This window comes from Hetaerina americana, unplaced genomic scaffold, assembly GCF_022747635.1.
Source record: "Hetaerina americana unplaced genomic scaffold, ioHetAmer1.1.p SCAF_16, whole genome shotgun sequence".
NCBI classification, from domain to species: Eukaryota; Metazoa; Arthropoda; class Insecta; order Odonata; family Calopterygidae; genus Hetaerina; species Hetaerina americana.
The window spans coordinates 5,974,832-5,994,936 of NW_027286719.1; the positions used below are offsets into that span (position 1 = coordinate 5,974,832).

At 43.7% G+C, this 20,105-nt stretch overlaps 1 protein-coding gene across 5 annotated transcripts in view; it reads left to right on the forward strand.

The window, feature by feature from the left end:
• how (protein held out wings) overlaps nucleotides 1-20,105 on the forward strand; it is a 96,203-nt gene that overhangs the window by 45,917 nt on the left and 30,181 nt on the right. For all 5 annotated transcript variants that reach the window (XM_071584055.1, XM_071584058.1, XM_071584054.1 and 2 more), the window contains exon 2: nucleotides 8,668-8,801. In XM_071584055.1, the coding sequence (XP_071440156.1) occupies nucleotides 8,668-8,801 (134 nt within the window). The remainder of the gene's footprint in view (nucleotides 1-8,667; nucleotides 8,802-20,105) is intronic.

Sequence of the window (20,105 nt, forward strand, 5' to 3'; positions counted from 1 at the left end):
ATTACATGATGGACTACCTGTGGATGGCAATACACGTAATAGTTGAGCGTTGTCGTCAATCGGCAAGAATGATCGGAATTTATTCAGAGGCAATGTGAAAATAAGAGAATGTCGATTAGCCAAGTGGTTTTGAATGGAAGTCGAAGGTCGTGCGACTATTGCTGCATTTTGAATGAATTGAGAATGGGTGCGAATGCGTAGATGGTTCGCCAAGGATATGAGGAGGCGGCACTTGGTGGGTATCACGGAGACAATCCATCTTGATTGGTCAAGAGCAGTTGGAAGGAGTGTGGTATCACCGTAAGAGTCATATCGCCAGTCTATTTGTTTTGTGGGCCACTTCGCTGCCCTTTTTCAGTTTTTAAGTCTCGTGATCGACTTCCACTTCCCCACTTCCTTGGGGTTGAGGATTGCTTTCTTTAGAAGTGTGATTCGGGCTTAACCCAATTTATGGTGACCCAATTAATGCTTCATAATTAAGATGGTTGTGCGCGGTTAATAGCCGTCGTACACCGTCATTGGAAATCATAAATCGCAAATGAAACTGTCATGATTCCTTTTCTTGTAGTGCCCCACCAAGTGAAATTTCAGTCGAAATCTATCGATGTTTGTTTCGATAATTGGGTGAAATGTGTCAAATTTGCGAATGTATTGTAAGTATTGAGGTTTGGGGTGGAATAAAATCCGTAAATATTATCTTTGTGCATTTATCGGGGTGCCAAAAGTTTCCTTTTCTTGGGACATCTTGGGACGTCCGAAGGAGACGGCGTGAAGTAATGTCGTGTGGGCCAGGAAATCTGTGCTAATCGGGCAGTAGTTTTGCATTCGGGGCGTAGGTTAATCGTGAGTGGTCGTTACTCCGCGAGGGATGAGGCACTCTAACGCGGTGCTCGTTTTCTCTTAGCCTATTTTTACGTGAGTTGATATAATCAAAATAAATTGTGTCCCACGGCGTGTGCGCGGTTAAACTCCGAGACGGGTTGACCTTCCGGCCGACTCCGTGACGTCACCTCGCAGGCTCTTCCCTTCGTCACTTAATTGAGGCCGTTGGGATGAGGCAGTTATTTGTGAATTGCTTTTGAATCGTTAAAACTATTGCTGCTGGGCGAGTGGAGATGGAAATTTTGGATTTTAAAGGGTGAAATATTTTCTAATCGCATATCGTTTTTGCGGCCGTGCGGTGCACTTTGTTGGAACGCCGGTATTTTGAGCCGTGGGACGGGATTCGATTCACGGATATGGGAAGGTGGAGTACGTGAATGCTTCCTCCGCCTCTTCCCCTCGGTATAATAGGCGATTGCGCTAGACCAAATGTGGAACACGATGGTAATTTCGATTTCTTTTGTTTCGAGCATCCTGAGGTTGTTCATCATTGTTTGAAAATTTGTGTTCATGTAACCTTGGAGCGCAGGCGACCTCGGAGACGTCATTAGACAACGGAAACTAGTTGTGATGTTGTGGGGCGATGCCGTTGTCACTGCAAATGAAACAATCTCTTCTGTTTTCTTCCCACCCTTCCTGAACTCCTTGCGATTCGTCAAGTCTCTCAATGAAATGACGCTTAGAGTTAATTTGTATCAGCCGAGTGTTGCAAGAGGATTGATTAGAATGGCTAGCATGGCATGGCTCTAAGTAGGTTTGTTTTTCCTCCGGCCCCGGCAGGATCTAGATCTCAAATGTCGTTGCGAAGTCTGTCCTCTTCGCGAAGCCATCGGAAAGCGCTGACGATCCCCATTCGAATCCCTCCGAGGCGCGTGTCTTAAGATACGCCGGCGAGGTGGACAAATCCCTTTGTTTTTGAGCCCGTGGGACCACCCCTGGCGTTTCGGGGAAGGGAGGATAAGAAATTGTCGAGGGCAGCCCGTCTCTCATGCTAAGTACATTGTCTCCATTGCCCTTTAGCAACGCGCGAATGGTTAAGTGGGCAAGAAAAGGGTTGTCTGAGGCACGGTTCATGATTGTTGGGGGACTGGTCATAAGGGTCTTCGTCATCAAGAATGCTAATATGACGAAAAAAACACAAAAGATTGAATGCTTCATGTAACACGACTTGGGGGAATTGTCTCATTTATTTTGGGGGTTTCTAATTCAATCAGATATATTTTGTTTCTGCATCATGTTTCGTCAAGTTCCTTTCGGGCGTGTTAGTTAGGTAAACGGTGGGACCTCGTGTTGGTGAGTGGGGAGATAGTTGTGAAGTTACAATCAATCTTAATCTGCATAATATTCCGCAGGGGCGAGTGGCGGGGGGCCACCAAGTCACGCATGTACAGTCATTCCATCCACGGCTACGCAGATGCTGGTTCAAACGTGCAATCGAAGCAAGTGAAGTCGCCACGCAAGAAGCTATTTACGTTCAAACATATTCAGTAACGAGACAATATTGAAATCAAACGGGACAAATGTTATGAAAATGGGAAAATTTAAGATGCATGCATGAAAACGACAAAACACATAAACTAGGAGTACATATACGTAATACCCCGCAAGGGCGTGTGGCGGGGGGTGTTAGGTCGCCACCTGTAGAAGGGAACAAAACCGCATTCAAAATCAACACTTAGAGGTAAACCTATACCCACAGAGGCGTATGCATTCATTCAAAAAACTATCATTTTCCAAATAATTGCACCTTAGGATGCAGTAAGAAAGGTATCCAATAACATGCAAGCTAGAATTTGATAAGTAAGGAGGCGGGTACCTATACTAATCATCCCCTTCGCGCCCGCGTGCATGTATCTTTTGATCGCTGATCGTAGGAGGAAAAAACGACATTTGAACTAAACATTCTGCAATCTATCTCCCTGATTTATTGTACGTGATCTGATCTCACTTAGTAACACGGCTTATATGCTTTTAACATCCTCGGAAACATTTTGTGCCTTAAATTAAAATAGTTAATTTAACCCGAATTTCAACCGACGCTCAACTAATGACTCCCATCCTAATTCTTCCAATATCGTCTTGATAATGCTTCCTTGTTCATAGCAAATTTTCACAAACCTAGCTGCTCTGCGTTGCCCTCCATCTACGATAGTTCCCGAGCTAAGCCTACCTCGCGAAGATCCCGTACACCCGCAGCATATGTCCGCAAAGTGGGGGCTAACTAAAGTAAAATTAGAGATTTCAGCCTCTCATTACATTTCTCCTGTACCCTTCTTATGAATCCTAATTTTATATCTGCTATTCCACAAAATTTGCGAATGTGTTTTCCCCCGAACTTGTGGCTGAATAACGTGGGACTTCCTTTTTTCCTTATTTAATCCAGCTCGATGTTTCCCTCGTGCAACCTCGTGAGATTATTTGATCACCAGGTTAATATATTTTTGGAACTGGAAGCGTTATTTCCGTTTATCGTGAGTGATTCATTGGAGAGGTACCGGGAACTTAAATTTGACTCATTAGGGAGACGTGGTAAAATGGATTACCGCTTGTGGAGAATATTTAAAATTCTGTAAAATTGTAATCTTTTGTAATTTTGTTTGTGACACGACTCTCTTCTTTTGTGGAAGTAACTTGCTCACACGTAACCATCACCCTTCTCGGGGCCTTGCTTCAAAATTTGTTTTCGGCTCTCATTCTGTGCAGCTACGTAGTTCATTAACCTTCGCGTAAACAATATCCCCCGTAGTGATAGCGGATCGGGAATCCTAGATGGGAACTATGCTCCCCCTAGTCACACATTCTGAAGGCATTCGATGAAAGCCATTGTGCCTGCAGACCATGACAAAATCCAAAACTGTCGTAGGACCGACTGCGGTGATCCAGTGGCACGCTATGAGTTGAGGGAGAATTTGTGTTCACTGGAAATCGGGAAATTGTCGCGAATAGGAATCGAGAAATTGAGTTGATGTTGTATTTCCAATATTTTTTTGCAATAAAAATAGCTCCACGATCACTTCGACACACATCACATTTCTTTTCACCGAATGCATCGTACCAAGGGGTTTTAAAATCTCACGCCCTCTTAATCATTGTTGCATTGACGATTGACCAGTGTCATTAGGTATTACATTTTTCATCATTAACGTGAAATTAATTTTGTGTAATTTTGTCCTCTGAAGTCAGAATTTAACTGAGAACAGTAAAGCCTTTCTCTACGTGAAACGCCTTTATAAATGCGTCTCATAGGGGCGGCCTGATCGGGCAGCTTGTGGGTTGAATAGTTCTGTCCAATTCCTCAATAACAATGCCAGCGGTCGTAGACGAGCAATGGCCGCTGCCGCGTCCTATTTTTAATTTGCAGATGGAATGTGGAAATGACTTCGGACGAGAAATCAATCTCTGTGGTGAACCCGAAGGTGTGTTTCGAAGGGCGAGGGTAGAGCTCACTCTGAATCAAATCCCAAGAGCTGCTTCCTAGCCTGCGAGGTTCAGGGAAGGTTTCCTAGCCTCGCAAAACGGCCCGTGGAACGGGCACATCCAGGGTAGTAGGGGAGCAATTCATTTTCCTGTGCCACCAATCGCCACGACGTTCCAGAAATTCGTTCCGCTGGAATCTGAAAATGGGTTGCTCTTAGTCATCGCTTGGAATTGCACCCAGTTAACCCCTGGTCTCCTGGCGAATACTCGAGTCGCAAGGCTACCACTCTGTCCATTTGGGGAACATCGACTCGGAAAATACCGTAGAGTGATGACGCGGTGTAATTGTAATCGAAGTGTTCGACTGAATGAAGTGATTACTGATTCGATTAGGGGCTCATATTTGGCAATATTTGATTAAAGACAACTAATTTGTGCCAGGCATGGCAAGATTGTATGCCAAATGCATCTGAACAAATATCGCGTGAAATGAATGGATTAATGTTGAGAAAATGTCACCCATGGCCAGCCTAAAGTCGTAGTTGGTGTGGCGGGTCCTTTAATTCCATATTTAAAGCGTACGATGATCAGTTTGACATGTGGCCTAATGTTAAATATCCGTTCCCTCGAACTCGGCATGAGTCTCACTCGCTGTCATCAAGTGATGAATGGACGCGTTTGTTTTATTTCGGGGAAAGTTCTCAGAGTAAAATATGCATGCCTATAATACACGTATGTACCAGAAGTGAAATATTTTTACGGGACGAGGTCGACCTCCGAAAAAAAAGAACTGAAAACAAACATAATTGAAATAAACTGAAGGGGTATCTGTTGATCAATATGACGACGACTTCTCCCTCCCCCTCTCTCTCTTTCTCACGGCACCATCTCCTGCAAACTGCCGAGTGCACGTGCTCTCGCAGTACCGTGGTGTTTTAACTGTGAATAGGGTTCGAGTTATTAATTCGATGTTTGAAAATGGTCTATTTGCCATTCTTATCTCGGCAGGGAAAGCTAGACAGCTGTATTACTCTACTGCCGCCGTCTTCCGTCGTTTCAGGCAGGTGAATCTCTCACTCCGAAGTCACAATTTTCTACGAGAAAAATCTTGCATTTATTCTCATTCTCATATTTATTCCTTATGGAGGTGCGATTACTTTTGATTTGAATAGCCCTACTCAATAAATTCCTTGCAGATGCACTCGTTTTAATTTTTACGCGCGCCTCACGTTGTGGGGTTTGTGGGTTTAGGAATTCGATTAGTGCTGATGGTGGATCCCTGTAGGGAATGAAATCATTTTGGGTAAATGACAGTGCATTCACTTAATTGGTTTTCTCCATTATTGAGTAGGGCATTAATTCTAATCATTGACGACGTACCTATCTTCAACGGTGGTTCCTCTGGGCGTAGGAACCGTCAAGAAAAGTCAGGCACAAGGCTATGAAAGTACTTTCCCCACTAATTTCTTCCAAGCCGACCTAGACTATTCTAATATGTACCTCTGCCACTTTCATTAATATTCCTTTCTTTGAGGATCTCTGCGACCACATTCACCCGTGGAATATTCTGTCCACCCCATCATACCTCACGCGAGACCGTTTCTCATAGTCCACTTCTGTGGAGTGAATCGAGCCCAATCGAGTTAATGTCTCTACCCTGAACTTCCAAATGTCGCCAGCCGGTGTTTCTGTCTTACAATTTCCGCTTATTTACCTGATTTTAACATCTTAAGCGTGACATATTTGCCTTCCGCCACACTTTATTACATTCATCACATTCCGAACTACTTCTTATATTATAAAAAATTAATTCCCAAACCTTTTTTTCTTCGAAATCGATCTCGATATTTTCTCCCTCTGCCATACGTGTTCTTCCCTTAATTTATTTCGCCACATTTTTGCAATAACTTTTTCTCGCACTTCGTGAATTTAATCTTTCGAGCATCACCGTTGGCTGCAGTCTCTTCTATGCCTCTTCTTTTTGCTCAGCGTTTCATTTCTTCATTCCACCACACATGAGACAATAATTGTTTTAAGTGACCAGTTAGTTTGCTAAAAGAAGAGCATGGCTTACTATTGGCTTAATTCGTTGGTCCAGTTTAGCGTTTGTTGTTCTAACTGTATCATTTTCAATCTTGGTGCGAATGGAATTTCGTTCGAGTTTCCACTAATAGTAAATCCCAGCGGGAAGGGGTTCGCTGGAGTGATTGCTGAGTTTTGAGTGCGTCGTTCACTTGAGATCGAAAGGTGGGCCCCATCGCATTTACTTTGCTCTCTGGCTCCAAATTTGTTCTCTCTCAATCTCAGTGTAATTGAACATTAAGTATGATATGCGTGGGGAAATATTTTTTTCCATTACAAATTCTTCAATTGCTTCCAAATCGTGAATTTAACTCATCCAAAGTTTCTTTAAATCTTGGAGGCACCCAAAATACTTCTACCAAGTAACATGGATGGATGCATGACAAATCGATAAAACTTTTTCAATTGGGAATTTTTTAAGCAAATGTTATCAACATGTACTCGTAGTGCAGCTGAAAACCAATAAAATATTCATTGATTATTAGAGCAATGCTAGTATTTCTCGAAAGAAAATCCAGAAAACATGTATTGTAAACTGTTTTCTGGTAATCACCGTAGGATTATGTTGGCGCGGATGTGTACCTCGTATCTCCGAACATCTCTTTATCTCATCATCCGCGGCTACACGACTCGCGGAAAACCAGCGGAAGGGGCTTATGGTCGCGCCATCAGCCACACGTGCACTACTATTTAGTTATTATATTCATTTGATAATATATTAGCTCGTTATGAAAGCGCTATTGCCCCCGCTCATATTTGTTTAATTATTTTCACAGTAACCATAATTTGCTTCAGTAATCGCATTGATTCTTTTTTTTTGTTCTTGTTCCCGATTATTTTTCCTTCCGCGACTGTCTTGAAGTGCTCAGCTACACTGGTAGTTTTCTGAGAAATTCATTTTTTTGCCCTTTCAGTATTTTCCATTGCCTTCTCTATTTGAAAACTTTTAGAAACCTTTTTCCTTTTAGTGAGTTTTCATTATTCTTTTAGAAAATTTATTTGTTCCAATGTCTCCGGCTTTGATTTCTCAGTAGTCCGTACCAGGCATGAAAGTAGGACTTCAAGTGGATAATTTTTTTCGTGCTCTATTATGAAAAAGTTTCGACGGAGTACTAAATATTTATTCTGGGCGTTTAGTATCCATAACGGGTATTTTTGCTGGTGAATCTTGGCGAAGACTGCGATTGAAACGCTACTCGAGTGCCTCCAGCCGTTACGTTACATAACGTTAATCCCGCCATCATAATATCCATGTGCTTTCGGTAGGCACGTGTCAATTTTGAATTAGGCAAAGTCATGGCCTTAATGTGCGAGGTGGCCGAGTGGTTGTATGAACGTGAATCATAGAGAATCCCTTGAAATAAACCTGGAGAGCCAGGACCAAACACCGTTGATGACTGGGCTCAAGTGGATGAGGAATATCTAGAAAAAGGGAGCTGTGAAGCGAGTTGAAAGAGGACGTGGCGCGGCGAAGAAGGGGAATTGTCTCCGGGGACCCGCCGCGCCTCCTCCCTCCCTCACGTCTCCCACCCATTCGGCGAACAGCGGCGGCGGTTCGTCATAATTAATGTGCAAGGCACGTGATGCCGCCAGAAACATTCGGCTCAGCACGACATGCCGAGAGTTGAAAGTAATGTGGCGACGTCATTGCCTTCGGACTTTTTCTAAATGCTGTGGAAACTTCGTGATGTTTGGTTGCCGATCGCTGTGACTTCCCACCTGTCCTTGGAGGTAAATCGAATGAATGTAGGCGGTGGTCTCGATTCCGTTCATAAAGGTGGAAGTCTTCTCTCTCGCGATTCTAAGCGATTCCATTTCTTCTTGGTTTCGTGGACTTTCTGAGGACCCACTCCTTACACATGTTAATCGGAAGTAAAAATCGTGATGTAAAGAAAGAATTTATGGCGTAAAATTATCTGCTTCAGTGCTAGCTTTCCCGAGAATTAGATTATTATTTTGCACCGTTGGTGATTCGGCTGGTGGCCAATGAAGCAGTCGGCTTAACTGCATGAGTTTACGAAACAATTTTAGTGATACTCGTATATTTAATATAGACAAAACCAAAACTCTTAAGCATCTCTAGGCAGCGAGAAGTCTGTATTAAATGAATATGCATGGATAAAATTAAATAAATAAAAATCTATTCGGTATTTCAGAAGGTTTTCTGCGATAACATAGTGAAATGTATAAAGGCCGTATTGTCAAGTGCTATAACATTGAAAATGTTCAATCAAAATTGATTTTTCCGATACTGAGATTAACATTATTGTTTATTCTTTCTTGCAGAGGTCGGAAAGGTCCGCAGCAGTCTCTTTCAAATAAATGGTACGAAAAAAGAGCCTTTGGTCTTACCAGAGGCAGAAGGACCCAACACTACGCTCTCAGAGAAAGTCTACGTTCCTGTCAAAGAGCACCCAGATGTAAGTACAACTATGCATTTCAACAAACTCGACTTGCACAGCGATGGCCTGTGTTTATGATGAGTGATTTGAGCAAGTCAATTTCCTCATGCGTGTGTTGGTAAATTTTGTGTACGCTCTGCAATCCCCTCCCCCACCCCGATGTGGGGACCTGAAATTGTTCTGTGTCATTCATCAAATCGGTAATCGTAGGACAAGCAATAGCTATCTTTTGAACGCTGCATGTAGCGTGTATAGATTTCCCCACACGACTAAACATCGGTTTCATAACTGTGGCTACGTCATCCGTTACCTGTGCCCTGTAATTTTTACTCTTGTTTCTCATGGAAGGAACTCTGTGTGAAATCACACGAAGGTCAGTTGGATTGGTGTAAGTGACTTAACGTCAAGGCGTGCACATAGTACACTAATTACTTAGTGACTTGCATTTTATTGGATCACTGCATCGTTGCAGAAGTTTGTACTCACTTGCCCTTACCCGCAGTGTGAAGTGGCATCCGAATGTCCCTGTGCCAAATAAAAACGTGCTGTTAGTATTTGCCGTGTAGATAGCCATTGGCATGCGCTCAATTTGCAGTGGAATTAGGTAATTTGACTGTGTGGGCGATAAGTCTTTTGGCCGCCCCGGAGATGACTCCTTTTCTGAGTTAACTTGTTACCAATTATTGCTGCCAACGGCGATTTGCACGGCCACCGTGGAAGTTACTCCGAATAGCGGTCAAGATTCCGTATTGGGGGCAACAGGCGCAAACAGTTGAGTGAAAATTTATTGAATTTGCGGCGCACGTTTGAAGAATTGAACACGCTCAGTAAATGTGGTAGAACAGTTTACGTATCTCGGTAGTGTTTTGGACCAACACGCTCAAAGTAGTAGCGACGTAAGGAGAAGAATTGCGCTAGGCAAGGAGGCTTTCACAAGGAGGGAGTTGATGACGGGGACGTTGAGTAAGGATGTTAAGAAAAGACTCGTAAAAACTTTGATATGGAGCGTAGCTATGTACGGCACGGAAACGTGGTCACTGAAGCAGGAGGATAGACGTAGACTGGAGGCTTTTGAAATGTGGGTGTGGAGAAGAATGGAGAAGGTGAAATGGACAGAGAAGAAGACAAACGAGGAAGTACTTGGTATGGTGGACGAAGAGAGGGGTTTGTTGGGAGAAATCCTATGGATGCAGGAAAAGTGGATGAAGGGGGTATTGGCCGGCAGTGGGATGTTGAAGACTGTAATTAAGGGGAGAATGTTAGGCAAACGAGGAAAGGGAAGGAACAGGATAGGGATGTTGGACGGGATGAAGGGAGGAAGAAAGTACTCTGAGAGGAAGAGGGACCTGATATAGAGTAGGATGGTGTACTTTGTGTTTTGCTAGGAGTCACAAATGTTTTATTTAGTAGCTTTGTCCATCCAAAAACCTGCCTTAGCCGGTAGATTACCTAATAATAATAATAATAATAATATATATGTGTGTGTGTATATATATATATATATGTATGTATATGTGTGTGTATATATATGTGTGTATATATATATGTGTGTGTATATATATATGTGTGTGTATATATGTATATGTATGTATATGTATATATATATGTGTATGTATATGTATGTATATGTATATATATATGTGTATGTATATGTATATATATATATGTGTATGTATATGTATATATATATGTGTATGTATATGTATATATATATGTATATATAAATCTTTATTGCATGGGATATTTGATCTAGTTTATCCCTAAATGTCTGTTGGAAAGAATTCTGCTTGCATTCGTGTGATAATCGATGTATGGCGGAATACAGTCATATTTGAGCAATATTTCCTTCTTTTCATTCATTTTTGAGCCTTCAATGCTTGCTTAACCTTCTTGTTGAAAACGTTTTTAGGAATATTGAAAATTTCCTTGCGCGATTATAAAGATTTGATCGTTTCCTATCAGAATTCACGCATAAATTCTAACGCAGTTGAAAAATGAGTCTCCGTCAGTAATGTTAAGGATTCAAGCTACCCGCTCCCGCCCCCATTCTACAGGGATGATTTTTGTACATGCAACGATGATGCTCGTTTCTTTGATCACTCGCTCAGGAATTTTAAGGAAAAAGCGTGATCAGTTCAGCGCTAACCTTCCAACCCACCTTCATTGAAAGGCCAAGTTTTCATTGCATAGCGCGGAGAGGCTATGGGTAGGAATTGGTAAGTGAAACTCCTTGGCTCAGAAAACCGTCGGGAGTGCGCGGCGGGTTGAATGAAGAGGGAGCTGGTGTCGAGAGGTGTAGTGTTGCGAAACGTCGTCCAGCTCGATGAACATGAGCTGTAGGTATCCTCCTAGGTAGGCATCCTTCTAGGTAGGAAATCTCGGTCCGATTCGTGAGACGAGATGCCGTGATGGCTGAAAGTGAAACTCGGGTTTAAACGGAGACGCGTGCTCGCGACTACGCAGTATTGCCTTTCTGGCACTGGTGGCGAGGGCCGCCTGGAGTTTGATCCAATATCTTGTTTTGGGAAGGGACCGCGAAACATGGCATTAGCCTATTGGTGCATTTAGAGTCAATGCGAGGGATTCTGGAATTCTCGTAGATCATCGGCCATTAAATTTCTTTTTTGGCCTCAAGCTTCCCACTCTAACTCTCTTGGAAGTTCTCAGGTTAATCCAAATTCCGTTATCGATGAGGATCAACATCGTTCAGAAAACAACCGAGGTTCCCAATCATGTCCAACGACAAAAATTGATCGTTGACACCACGAGCTAAATGGAGAGTCTACTCCCTTTGGCCCGTTCGTGTGCGTCGCGAGTCAATTCCCTGGACGAGCGGCGGCCGCTTCTGCATGCGGATCACGCTGTGCGAGCCACTAGATGGGCGGATGGCAGTGGTTTGAGGACGCGGGTCCGTAATTGCATAACGCTCTTCCAGCTATGTCACCGGCGCCGTGTTGTCACCTCCTCCGCAGAGGGACATGATGAAGTGGAGACGTGCTCAAGGTGGTTGGTCCAAGGGCCCCCCAAGTGGACAAAGGCGAGGAATGTCTCGGGCCCCCGAAAGCGAAAGGGAAATGCTCCCACTCCTTCGCAGACACCTCCTTTCCCGGGGGCCGTCCCACCTTTTCCCGAGTCCTGGTCAGCCGAGTCATTTTTACTTTCGCCCCTCTCCCAATTTGGCACTTCAGGGCCGCCTGATTGAGCGCGCTCGGTCGCCCACGCCTAGGACCTGCCCTCGTCGGAGCATAATGCCTAATTTGCACAGGGAAAGTTGGAAGAGGCGCTGGGATCCAGGGAACGAGCACTCCTACGACTTCCCTCGCGTTTGCTTGTGTGTGTGTGTAAATGGGGAATCAAGTTCTTCGACTCTCCTTGCCTTTAAAGCGAAGGCCCCCACGAGTGCCTACCCACGCGGCAGTCGTCACGTGATCCTACCCACGGGGTCCGACCGACCTGTATAGTCCACTTGCCCCTCTCGACACGCCTACCTACTCCTACCCGAAATCCTTCCCTCTCTCTCTTATTGCAGCTGGGACTGGAGGGAACAAACGACGACTTCAAGGCGCTGTAGGCGTCCCGAGTGTTGTCCGAGCGTTTCCCCGATATCCGGAGAGGACACATTTTTCTTCTTTAAAAAACCGAGCAGACTTAAACAAAATTGCACTCTCGGAGGTGTTCGGATGAACTTTGCGCACAACCAACGTATACTATTTCTTGGATGTCACCATCTCCTGTTCCCACCATGGGGGAAACATACGGACTATTTGTGGAGGAGCCTTAAAGTAGCTGGCATTCATCGAACGTCTCGTGGGAAAATTTAGCTAAGAAAAGTGAAGGAGTGGTGCTTTATTTCTTCAGTAAGACCCTACATCGCATAATATCCTGCGAGCCGCCGTTGGGGCTTTTGGCGGGTGCTGTTCATCTACATCTACTTAATACCCCGCAAGCCGCCGCAAGGGCGTGTGGCGGGGGGTGCTAGGACACCACCCGTAATTTAGAAAAGAAAAAGGAAAAAAAACCGCATGCAATAACCACATTCATATATATAAAAAAAAAACATGGCATACATTCATGCATGAACACTTACACCCCACACACATGCAAACACTCAAACTACCAACTAACATACACATGCACCTGAAAGTATACCTAACATCTCTATAGTGTTTAATTTTGTTCCGACTTGTAAATTCAACGTTTTTAATATTTCTAAAGTGACTTCGGTTTCTTGCTATTATGATTACTGATTGTTCGGGGAAAGAATGAGTATTTGTACCTATCTGTCTTGGAATCTATCTCCCTTAGTTTATCCTTGTGGTCTGATCTACCTAAGTAGTGTGGGGCCATTATAATTCCTTCAGTGTCATAGTTAAACTCGTTTGTTCTGAACCTTTCTAAAAGTCTAAGCCTCGCTTTTTCTCTCCGCACTTCAAGTGGTTCCCAGCCTAAATCCCCTAAGAGACCTGTCACACTTGTGTTTTTGTCATAACAATTTTTAACGAATCTAGCGGATTTTCTCTGGACTTTATCTAATTCTTTTTGCCAAATTTTCTCCCACGGATCCCAAATACTTGCGGCATATTCCAAATGAGGTCTAACTAGAGCAAAATAACACCTCTCTTTAACTTTTTCATTACATTTCCCCACCACCCGTTTTATGAAGCCAAGTTTCTTTAAAGCTGATCCGCATATTGTCCTGATATGTGCTCCCCTTGAAAGGCGTGGTGTTAGAACAACCCCCAAATATTTAACTTGATTTGCCGTAGTCAATACTGAACCCTCTGTTTTGTAGTTTATATCCTGTTCCTCGCTTCCTTTATTCCAAAATTTCAAAACTGCACATTTATCTATATTAAGTGTTAATCCCCATTTATTGCACCATTCCGAGATATTGTCTAAGTCTCTAGAGAGTAGCTCGCGATCTAGTTGGCTCCTTATTTCCCTTTGCTGTTAGGTCACCACCCGTAAAGCAGAAAAAAACCACATGCAAAACTAACAAGTTCATGCAAATTTACACCCGCAGAGACGTATTTATTCACGCGAAAACATTTTAACTGACGCGCATGCACTTACATGTACTAAAGCGTATACTTAGGAGTATATGGCGAGCGAATATGTACGTAACTTCTCGGCGATCCACGAAGGTGCAAGGCCGGGGCGCAAGCACCAGTTGGGAAGGGATAAGGGAGAGGAAGGGTGCTAAAACTCTTTCACTCCGGAATCATACTTCTCACTTGCGGCGAAATTTGAGTGTCGAGCGTCTCCGTAACCTTTATTGCTCCCGAAATAATAAAATAATCCAAGTAATAAAAACATTGAATGAAGAAAAGTAATCTGGGTTCACTATTTATTTAATGGAAATTTTTTTATTGATTTAATTTGATGAACATAAATTTTATAAAATTAAAAAAACTATGACAGCGAGGGATATGACAGAGGGGGTGAGGAGTACGTTTACAGCAGCCCACCGTGCGAGCGTGCCAGCAACATTCACAGCAGCGAAAGTGTTAGGCAATGAGGCAAACACATCCACTCAAAATCCCCGAAGAGACGCGCACGGCCAAGCAAACACTTAGAGATGCATGGCATCCATATTTAAAAAAAAGACTGAATATATGATGGAATAAGGTGGAGAGGAACGGTCGCCAAATTCGTGAGAAATTCGTCGACTCGGGAGCAAGTTAAAACGTATTGCAAATATACCAAACGTGTGGTTTTACATCCGGCATAAAGGATGTAATTCAGACCCCTGATTACACGTGAAATTCGGACAATTGTCTCAGATTGAGAGATACAGTCGACCGAACAAATTGATCCAAGTATTCTTTTTCCCTCCCACTATCCGCCAAATAAAGTCAAGGGGGGAACGCTGACAGAACTGGAGAGGTACTGGCCAAAATAGTTAACACGTTAATAGGAACACATAAGTTGACACTTATTCCTCAACTCAATTCATGGCTGGCGTCCTGCCGCCTCGCACCTAGTGCCGGGCGGCGGTTTGTCGCGTAATTAAATTTGCAGATCTGATGCATTTTTGTTTTGGCCGTCCTGCATGCCCAAAATTCTACCTGATAGTTGGTAACTACATCGCATGTAAGCCTGCTTTTTTAATGGGTTTCCTCATTAGTCTTCTTAATGTAGCTTGTGGGGTGGTTGCTAAGAGCATAGCAGTTGCAATCTACATCTACTTAATACCCCGCAAGCCACTGTCAGGGCGTGTGGCGGGGAGTGTTAGGACACCACCCGTAATTTAGAAAAGAAAACAAACCGCATGCTAGAACCACAAATTCATAAATCCACAAAAAAAACATGGCATAAATTCATGCAAGAACACTTACACCCCACACACATGCAAACACTCAAACTACCAACTAACATACACATGCACCTGAAAGTATACCTAACAGCTTTGCAATGTTTAATTTTGTTCCGACTTGAAAATTCAATGTTTTTAATATTTCGTAAGTGACTTCGGTTTCTTACTATTATGATTTCTGATTGTTCGGGGAAAGAATGAGTATTTGAATCTATCTCCCTTATTTTATCTTTGTGGTTTGCCTAAGTAGTGTGGGGCCATTATAATTCCTTTACTGTCATCATTAAACTCGTTTGTTCTGAACCTTTCTAAAAGTCTAAGCCTAGCTTCTTCTCTCCGTACTTCAAGTGGCTCCCAGCCTAAATTCCCGAAGAGACCTGTCACTCTTGTGTTCTTATCATAACAATTTTTAACGAATCTGGCGGATTTTCTCTGGATTTTATCTAATTCCTTTTGCCAAATTTTCTCCCAAGGATCCCAAATACTTGCGGTCTATTCAAAATGAGGTCTAACTCGAGCAAAATAACACCTCTCTTTAACTTTTTTTTTACATTTCCCCACCACCCGTTTTATGAAGCCAAGTTTCTTTAAAGCTGATCCGCATATTGCCCTGATATGTGCTCCCCATGAACACAGTTAAATATTTGGATGTTAGAACAACCCCAAAATATTTAACTTGATTGGCCGTAGTCAGTACCAATGTGTGTAAAGGATGGTGCATCAAGGGTGTCCGGTAGCCCCCCTTCCACGGATCGGGGCGCCATGTGTTTGTGGAAGTGTTGGAGCAGACGTGGTATGTATGGCTGGTGATCTTCCATCCCCGGCCCCCCATGTCCTTGTAACGGCTCGCGAGGGCGTGTGTGGATGTGAATTCACTGGCGACTGATCATGGGGCATGCGTCAAATCTTTGAGCGAGCTAAAAAAAGTTGGATTCCTTAGACCTGTTGACATGAGCGAACAGAAGGTCACCCTCGCGATATATCAGGTTCTTATGGACCAAACATCCGTCGCGGCTACCGAAGGAAATTTTGATTTAGCAATTACTTTTTGAAACAATTTTTTATTTGAGCTACTCGAGCATCTACACCTATCATATGTCCCGCAAGTGCTAAGCGCCGCAAGGGCCTAAGGCCCTAACCTAAGGGCCAAGGACCTAACACCCCCCGCCACACGCCCTTGCGGCGCTAAGCGCCGCAAGGGCGTGTGGCGGGGGGTGTTAGGTCGCCAGCCATGCTTGCACAATTATTATATCTCTGCAAAAATATCAGTTTAATCATGAATCGGAACAAATATGATCATACGAAAGGACTGACTTACATGCAAGAATATTTAATAAAAGGGTGTATTCAAATCGTGCAGTAACGATGTTATAAAGATGGGTGTATTTAAAATGTATGCATGGGTCTATTTAAAATGTCATTAAAGCATATATCAATGAAGATTCCTTGGTTTTCGTGAAAAACGAGGCCGAGAAAGTGCAATATTACTCTTGTCTTTTCTAAGGAGTAATTGCTCCGCTAAACACCTTCCGTTTATGGTTGTTGCGTAGATAGTGTTGAAGACATATCTCTGTCTCTAACTTGAAATGTCTTTCGACACCCCACTTGTAATCGATGACATCAGCCGAATAAGTTGCGGATAAAGGCTTCGCATTTTTGTAAAGGAGTCCTTAAATTGGTCTGACGTACTGATTTGTGGTTAATAATTGCTATTCATTATGCACTTACGTAGGATAACGTAGTGTAGTGTTCGAATATTTGCAAATATTAGCCATACATTGCACGTTTGAGAAGATATTGTTTTAGAACTTTGCAGTTTCTTACCAATAAATTAATTTCAGAAAAATATTGTTCTCTCTCTCTCTCTGATCATCAGTTCTCTCTAGTGCAGAGGTCCGTGTGGCAGATAAAATTTCCTTTAGACTCTTTATGGTCAGTGGGTCTCATTTCAATCATTACTTCCCAATAATTGATCGTAACCTGTATGTTGATTCTTCGTCACTGTGTTAAATTGAGTCAGGAAGTGGGTACGGGGAGAGACCGAATGTCACCTCTTTGCACGTGCTGTTGTCGTCCGAGCTCTTCTTGAAGTGCACCACCCGCTATCGCAACTCCCTTTGAGCCCACTCCCTCGCGAGGATAAATGCTGGCTGCTCGCCTAGCCTCCGAGGAAAACAGTTCTATAAAAGCTTACTCGGTAACAAAATCATAAACGGCGAGAAGCCATTTGGGAATATAGTCGTGGGTCCTCTCCGGCTTGTGCTGCCATGTTGTCCAAGTCAAATTCCACGCCTTGAAGGTCGAATTGTCGCCTTCACTCTTCAGGTGATATTTTGTGACCGTGACGTGATTGTCCACACATTCTCTCCCCATGCCGCCTCTTATTGTTCAGGGCTATTTTTTAATTCAGTGAAAGCCATGTCTGTTGTTATTTTTTAAGAATATATTCGGCTTTAGTGCGTTTCTATCAAATCGGGTCGGTGTAAGAGCTAACAGCCATTTGTAATGCCCTCCTATGAAGAGAGGGAGCATAGAGCATGGAGGTTGACCTTCTAACTCCGGGAGGCGTGCCTCACCGACGTGCGTCATGCAAATGAAGAGGGAACGGCGATACTTGACTCCGGTCTCCTCGAGACTTCCATTCCACTGGTGTTTCGTTTATCTCATTTCTATCTCCTCTCACACGTTTTGCACGTTTCAATTTCGCATAGCTAATAATATTTCGCCATCGATGCGCAATTGTTATGACTCAAAGTTCCATGTTAAATGTGTTCTATATCATTATTATAAATGTAATGATTTTGGTGACAAAAGTGACTCGACATCTGCCTGTGGAGAAGTCAACCAACTTTAAAGTTGAAATAAGTCTGTGACAGCCGTAGCTAATCTATTGTTTTTCCCCCATCGTCTTAAAAGAAGCTGCAAAAGTCAGGTGTATCATCACAATATATCATGGCCAGTGGCTCTAGAAGGTGGCGAAAGGAGCCAAGTTCAGTGTTGAAATCGACGACTCCCCGTAAGTTAGCGCCGCGAAATTGTATTTATTTGCGGTTTCCTATTTCTTTTCCATAGGTAAAATGAATTCGGAACCGAATGTACTTCGAGAGTCTCTTGGAAACGGAAGTCCTATCAGTAGGGCGAGGGAGTCGGAACACGCTCTAAAGGGGTTCCAAGGTTAACTGTGTCGAGGGAGAGAGGGATTCAACGTGGGAGGAACATTCCTGTTTTAAAATATTTGTGGATACCCGTAGGGGTGTCGAAGGGACCGAATGCCCAAGAAATTGGCTTTCCGCTGTCGGAAATGTACTTGCAATGCAATGCATTTCACTCGGAAGCACAGTGCGTTGTATGCAGGCCGGGCGCGATGCAACTCCCAGGAATGGCACGCAGACGATGCTCGAGGCGAATGTGCTCTCACGAAGAGGGGGGGGGGCAGAGAGAGGGATCGCCGGACAGATTCCCTGCTCAGAAAGACGACGCCGTCATTACGGTCCTTCGCAACAAATGACTGGTGGATCGCGTAGTTCCTAAGCTTGGCGTCCCGTCCGGTGGAGACGAACCTCGGGGCATATCCCGCCCTCGACGGCGGGTTGCCTCCGCCGAGGCAAACCCTCGGTGGGAATGGGGGATGGAGGGGGGCGCGCGAGGGAAGAAGGGTCCTCATTCCAGCAGAGCCGCCCGTCGTCGCCGCCTACCATCCATCCATCCACTTCCCTCCTTCCCCGCCCGCCCCGTGTGCACCGGGCGCATTCATGCACGCACCGTGCGTATTCATGCACGCACCGTGCGTGAAGGGAGGCACAACTATTGGAGCATATATCTACGGACTATCTTTCTTTGCTTCGAAACGGTAGTTGCGGGGGATGAGGGCTCTACGAATCTGGAAACAAGCAATGGGAATTCGTGAGATAAATCACGGGAATCGTCTGCGATGAAGAGCTCTCCTTCTAGGTGTGCTTTAGTCGTTCCGAGTCTTCTAAGATGAGCTAAAAATTCGTCTTGTATTTCCTAAGGAGTGGAGTGGCGGTCGGACTCTTCGGTGAGGTGGTGTCTGGGGAGAAGATCTCTCTTATTTTTGGGGCGAGACTAGTACTTCGGTCTCTTCTAAAACGAAAAGGGGAAAATGAGAAAGGATAAGATGGTCAAGTATTCTTAATATTTCGTAATGAAATAGAATCTGCCGGATTATTATTTCGTAGAATTAATGTGGGCTAGCGGCTCCACGCAGAGAGTAACCGTAAAAAAAGAGGCTTTCAGCGGAAGTTCCTGCGTCTGAACTGGCGTGGATAATTCAAAGAGAGCCCATGTAAGCGAATGGTGTAGCTCCGGACCTAATATTTCTTTCCAATCGGTAATTCTGCACTTGTGCCTGCGTAGAAATGCAGAAATGAGAACTCAGCCATAACCGGTGGGATTATGAGATGACTGAACCAATATGGTCTTCCTGTATATGTAGTGCTACACTTGAAAACGAAGTGGTTTAGGTCGAATATATTTCCGATATGGTTATGGGTAGAGTGATATTAGAGTGGTATGGAAGGCTATTTTTTCCCTGTATTTTGGAATCCAAACGATTTGGAAAACAGAGAGGTCGGATATGGAGTGGTCATTTTTTTCAAATGCCACTTCAAAGGTTTGAGCGCAAATTTGAAAGCGACGCGATCGGAAACATTATGGAATGCGCGAAGACAGCAAAAATTGTTCAGAAAATGGGAATGTCTCTAAATGACTTTAATGCTACCATTGCCAATTTTTTTCTGCGAGCACTAGAAAATTGTCTCGAGATATTTAATTAACTCCATGAAGTTCTTTTAACAAATAGATTTATATCGCCATGGATTTGCGTTAGTGTGTACTTGTATTTCAGGCACCAGAAGGCTTCAAAAACCCGTAAAGTGACTGTCGTGGCGTCGACAGTTCCTTGAAGTTAAGGTTGAACGCTGATCCGGAAGTTTCTTGTTTCTCCGTAAAGAATCGCTTCATAAATGAAAAAGCGCTCAGTTATG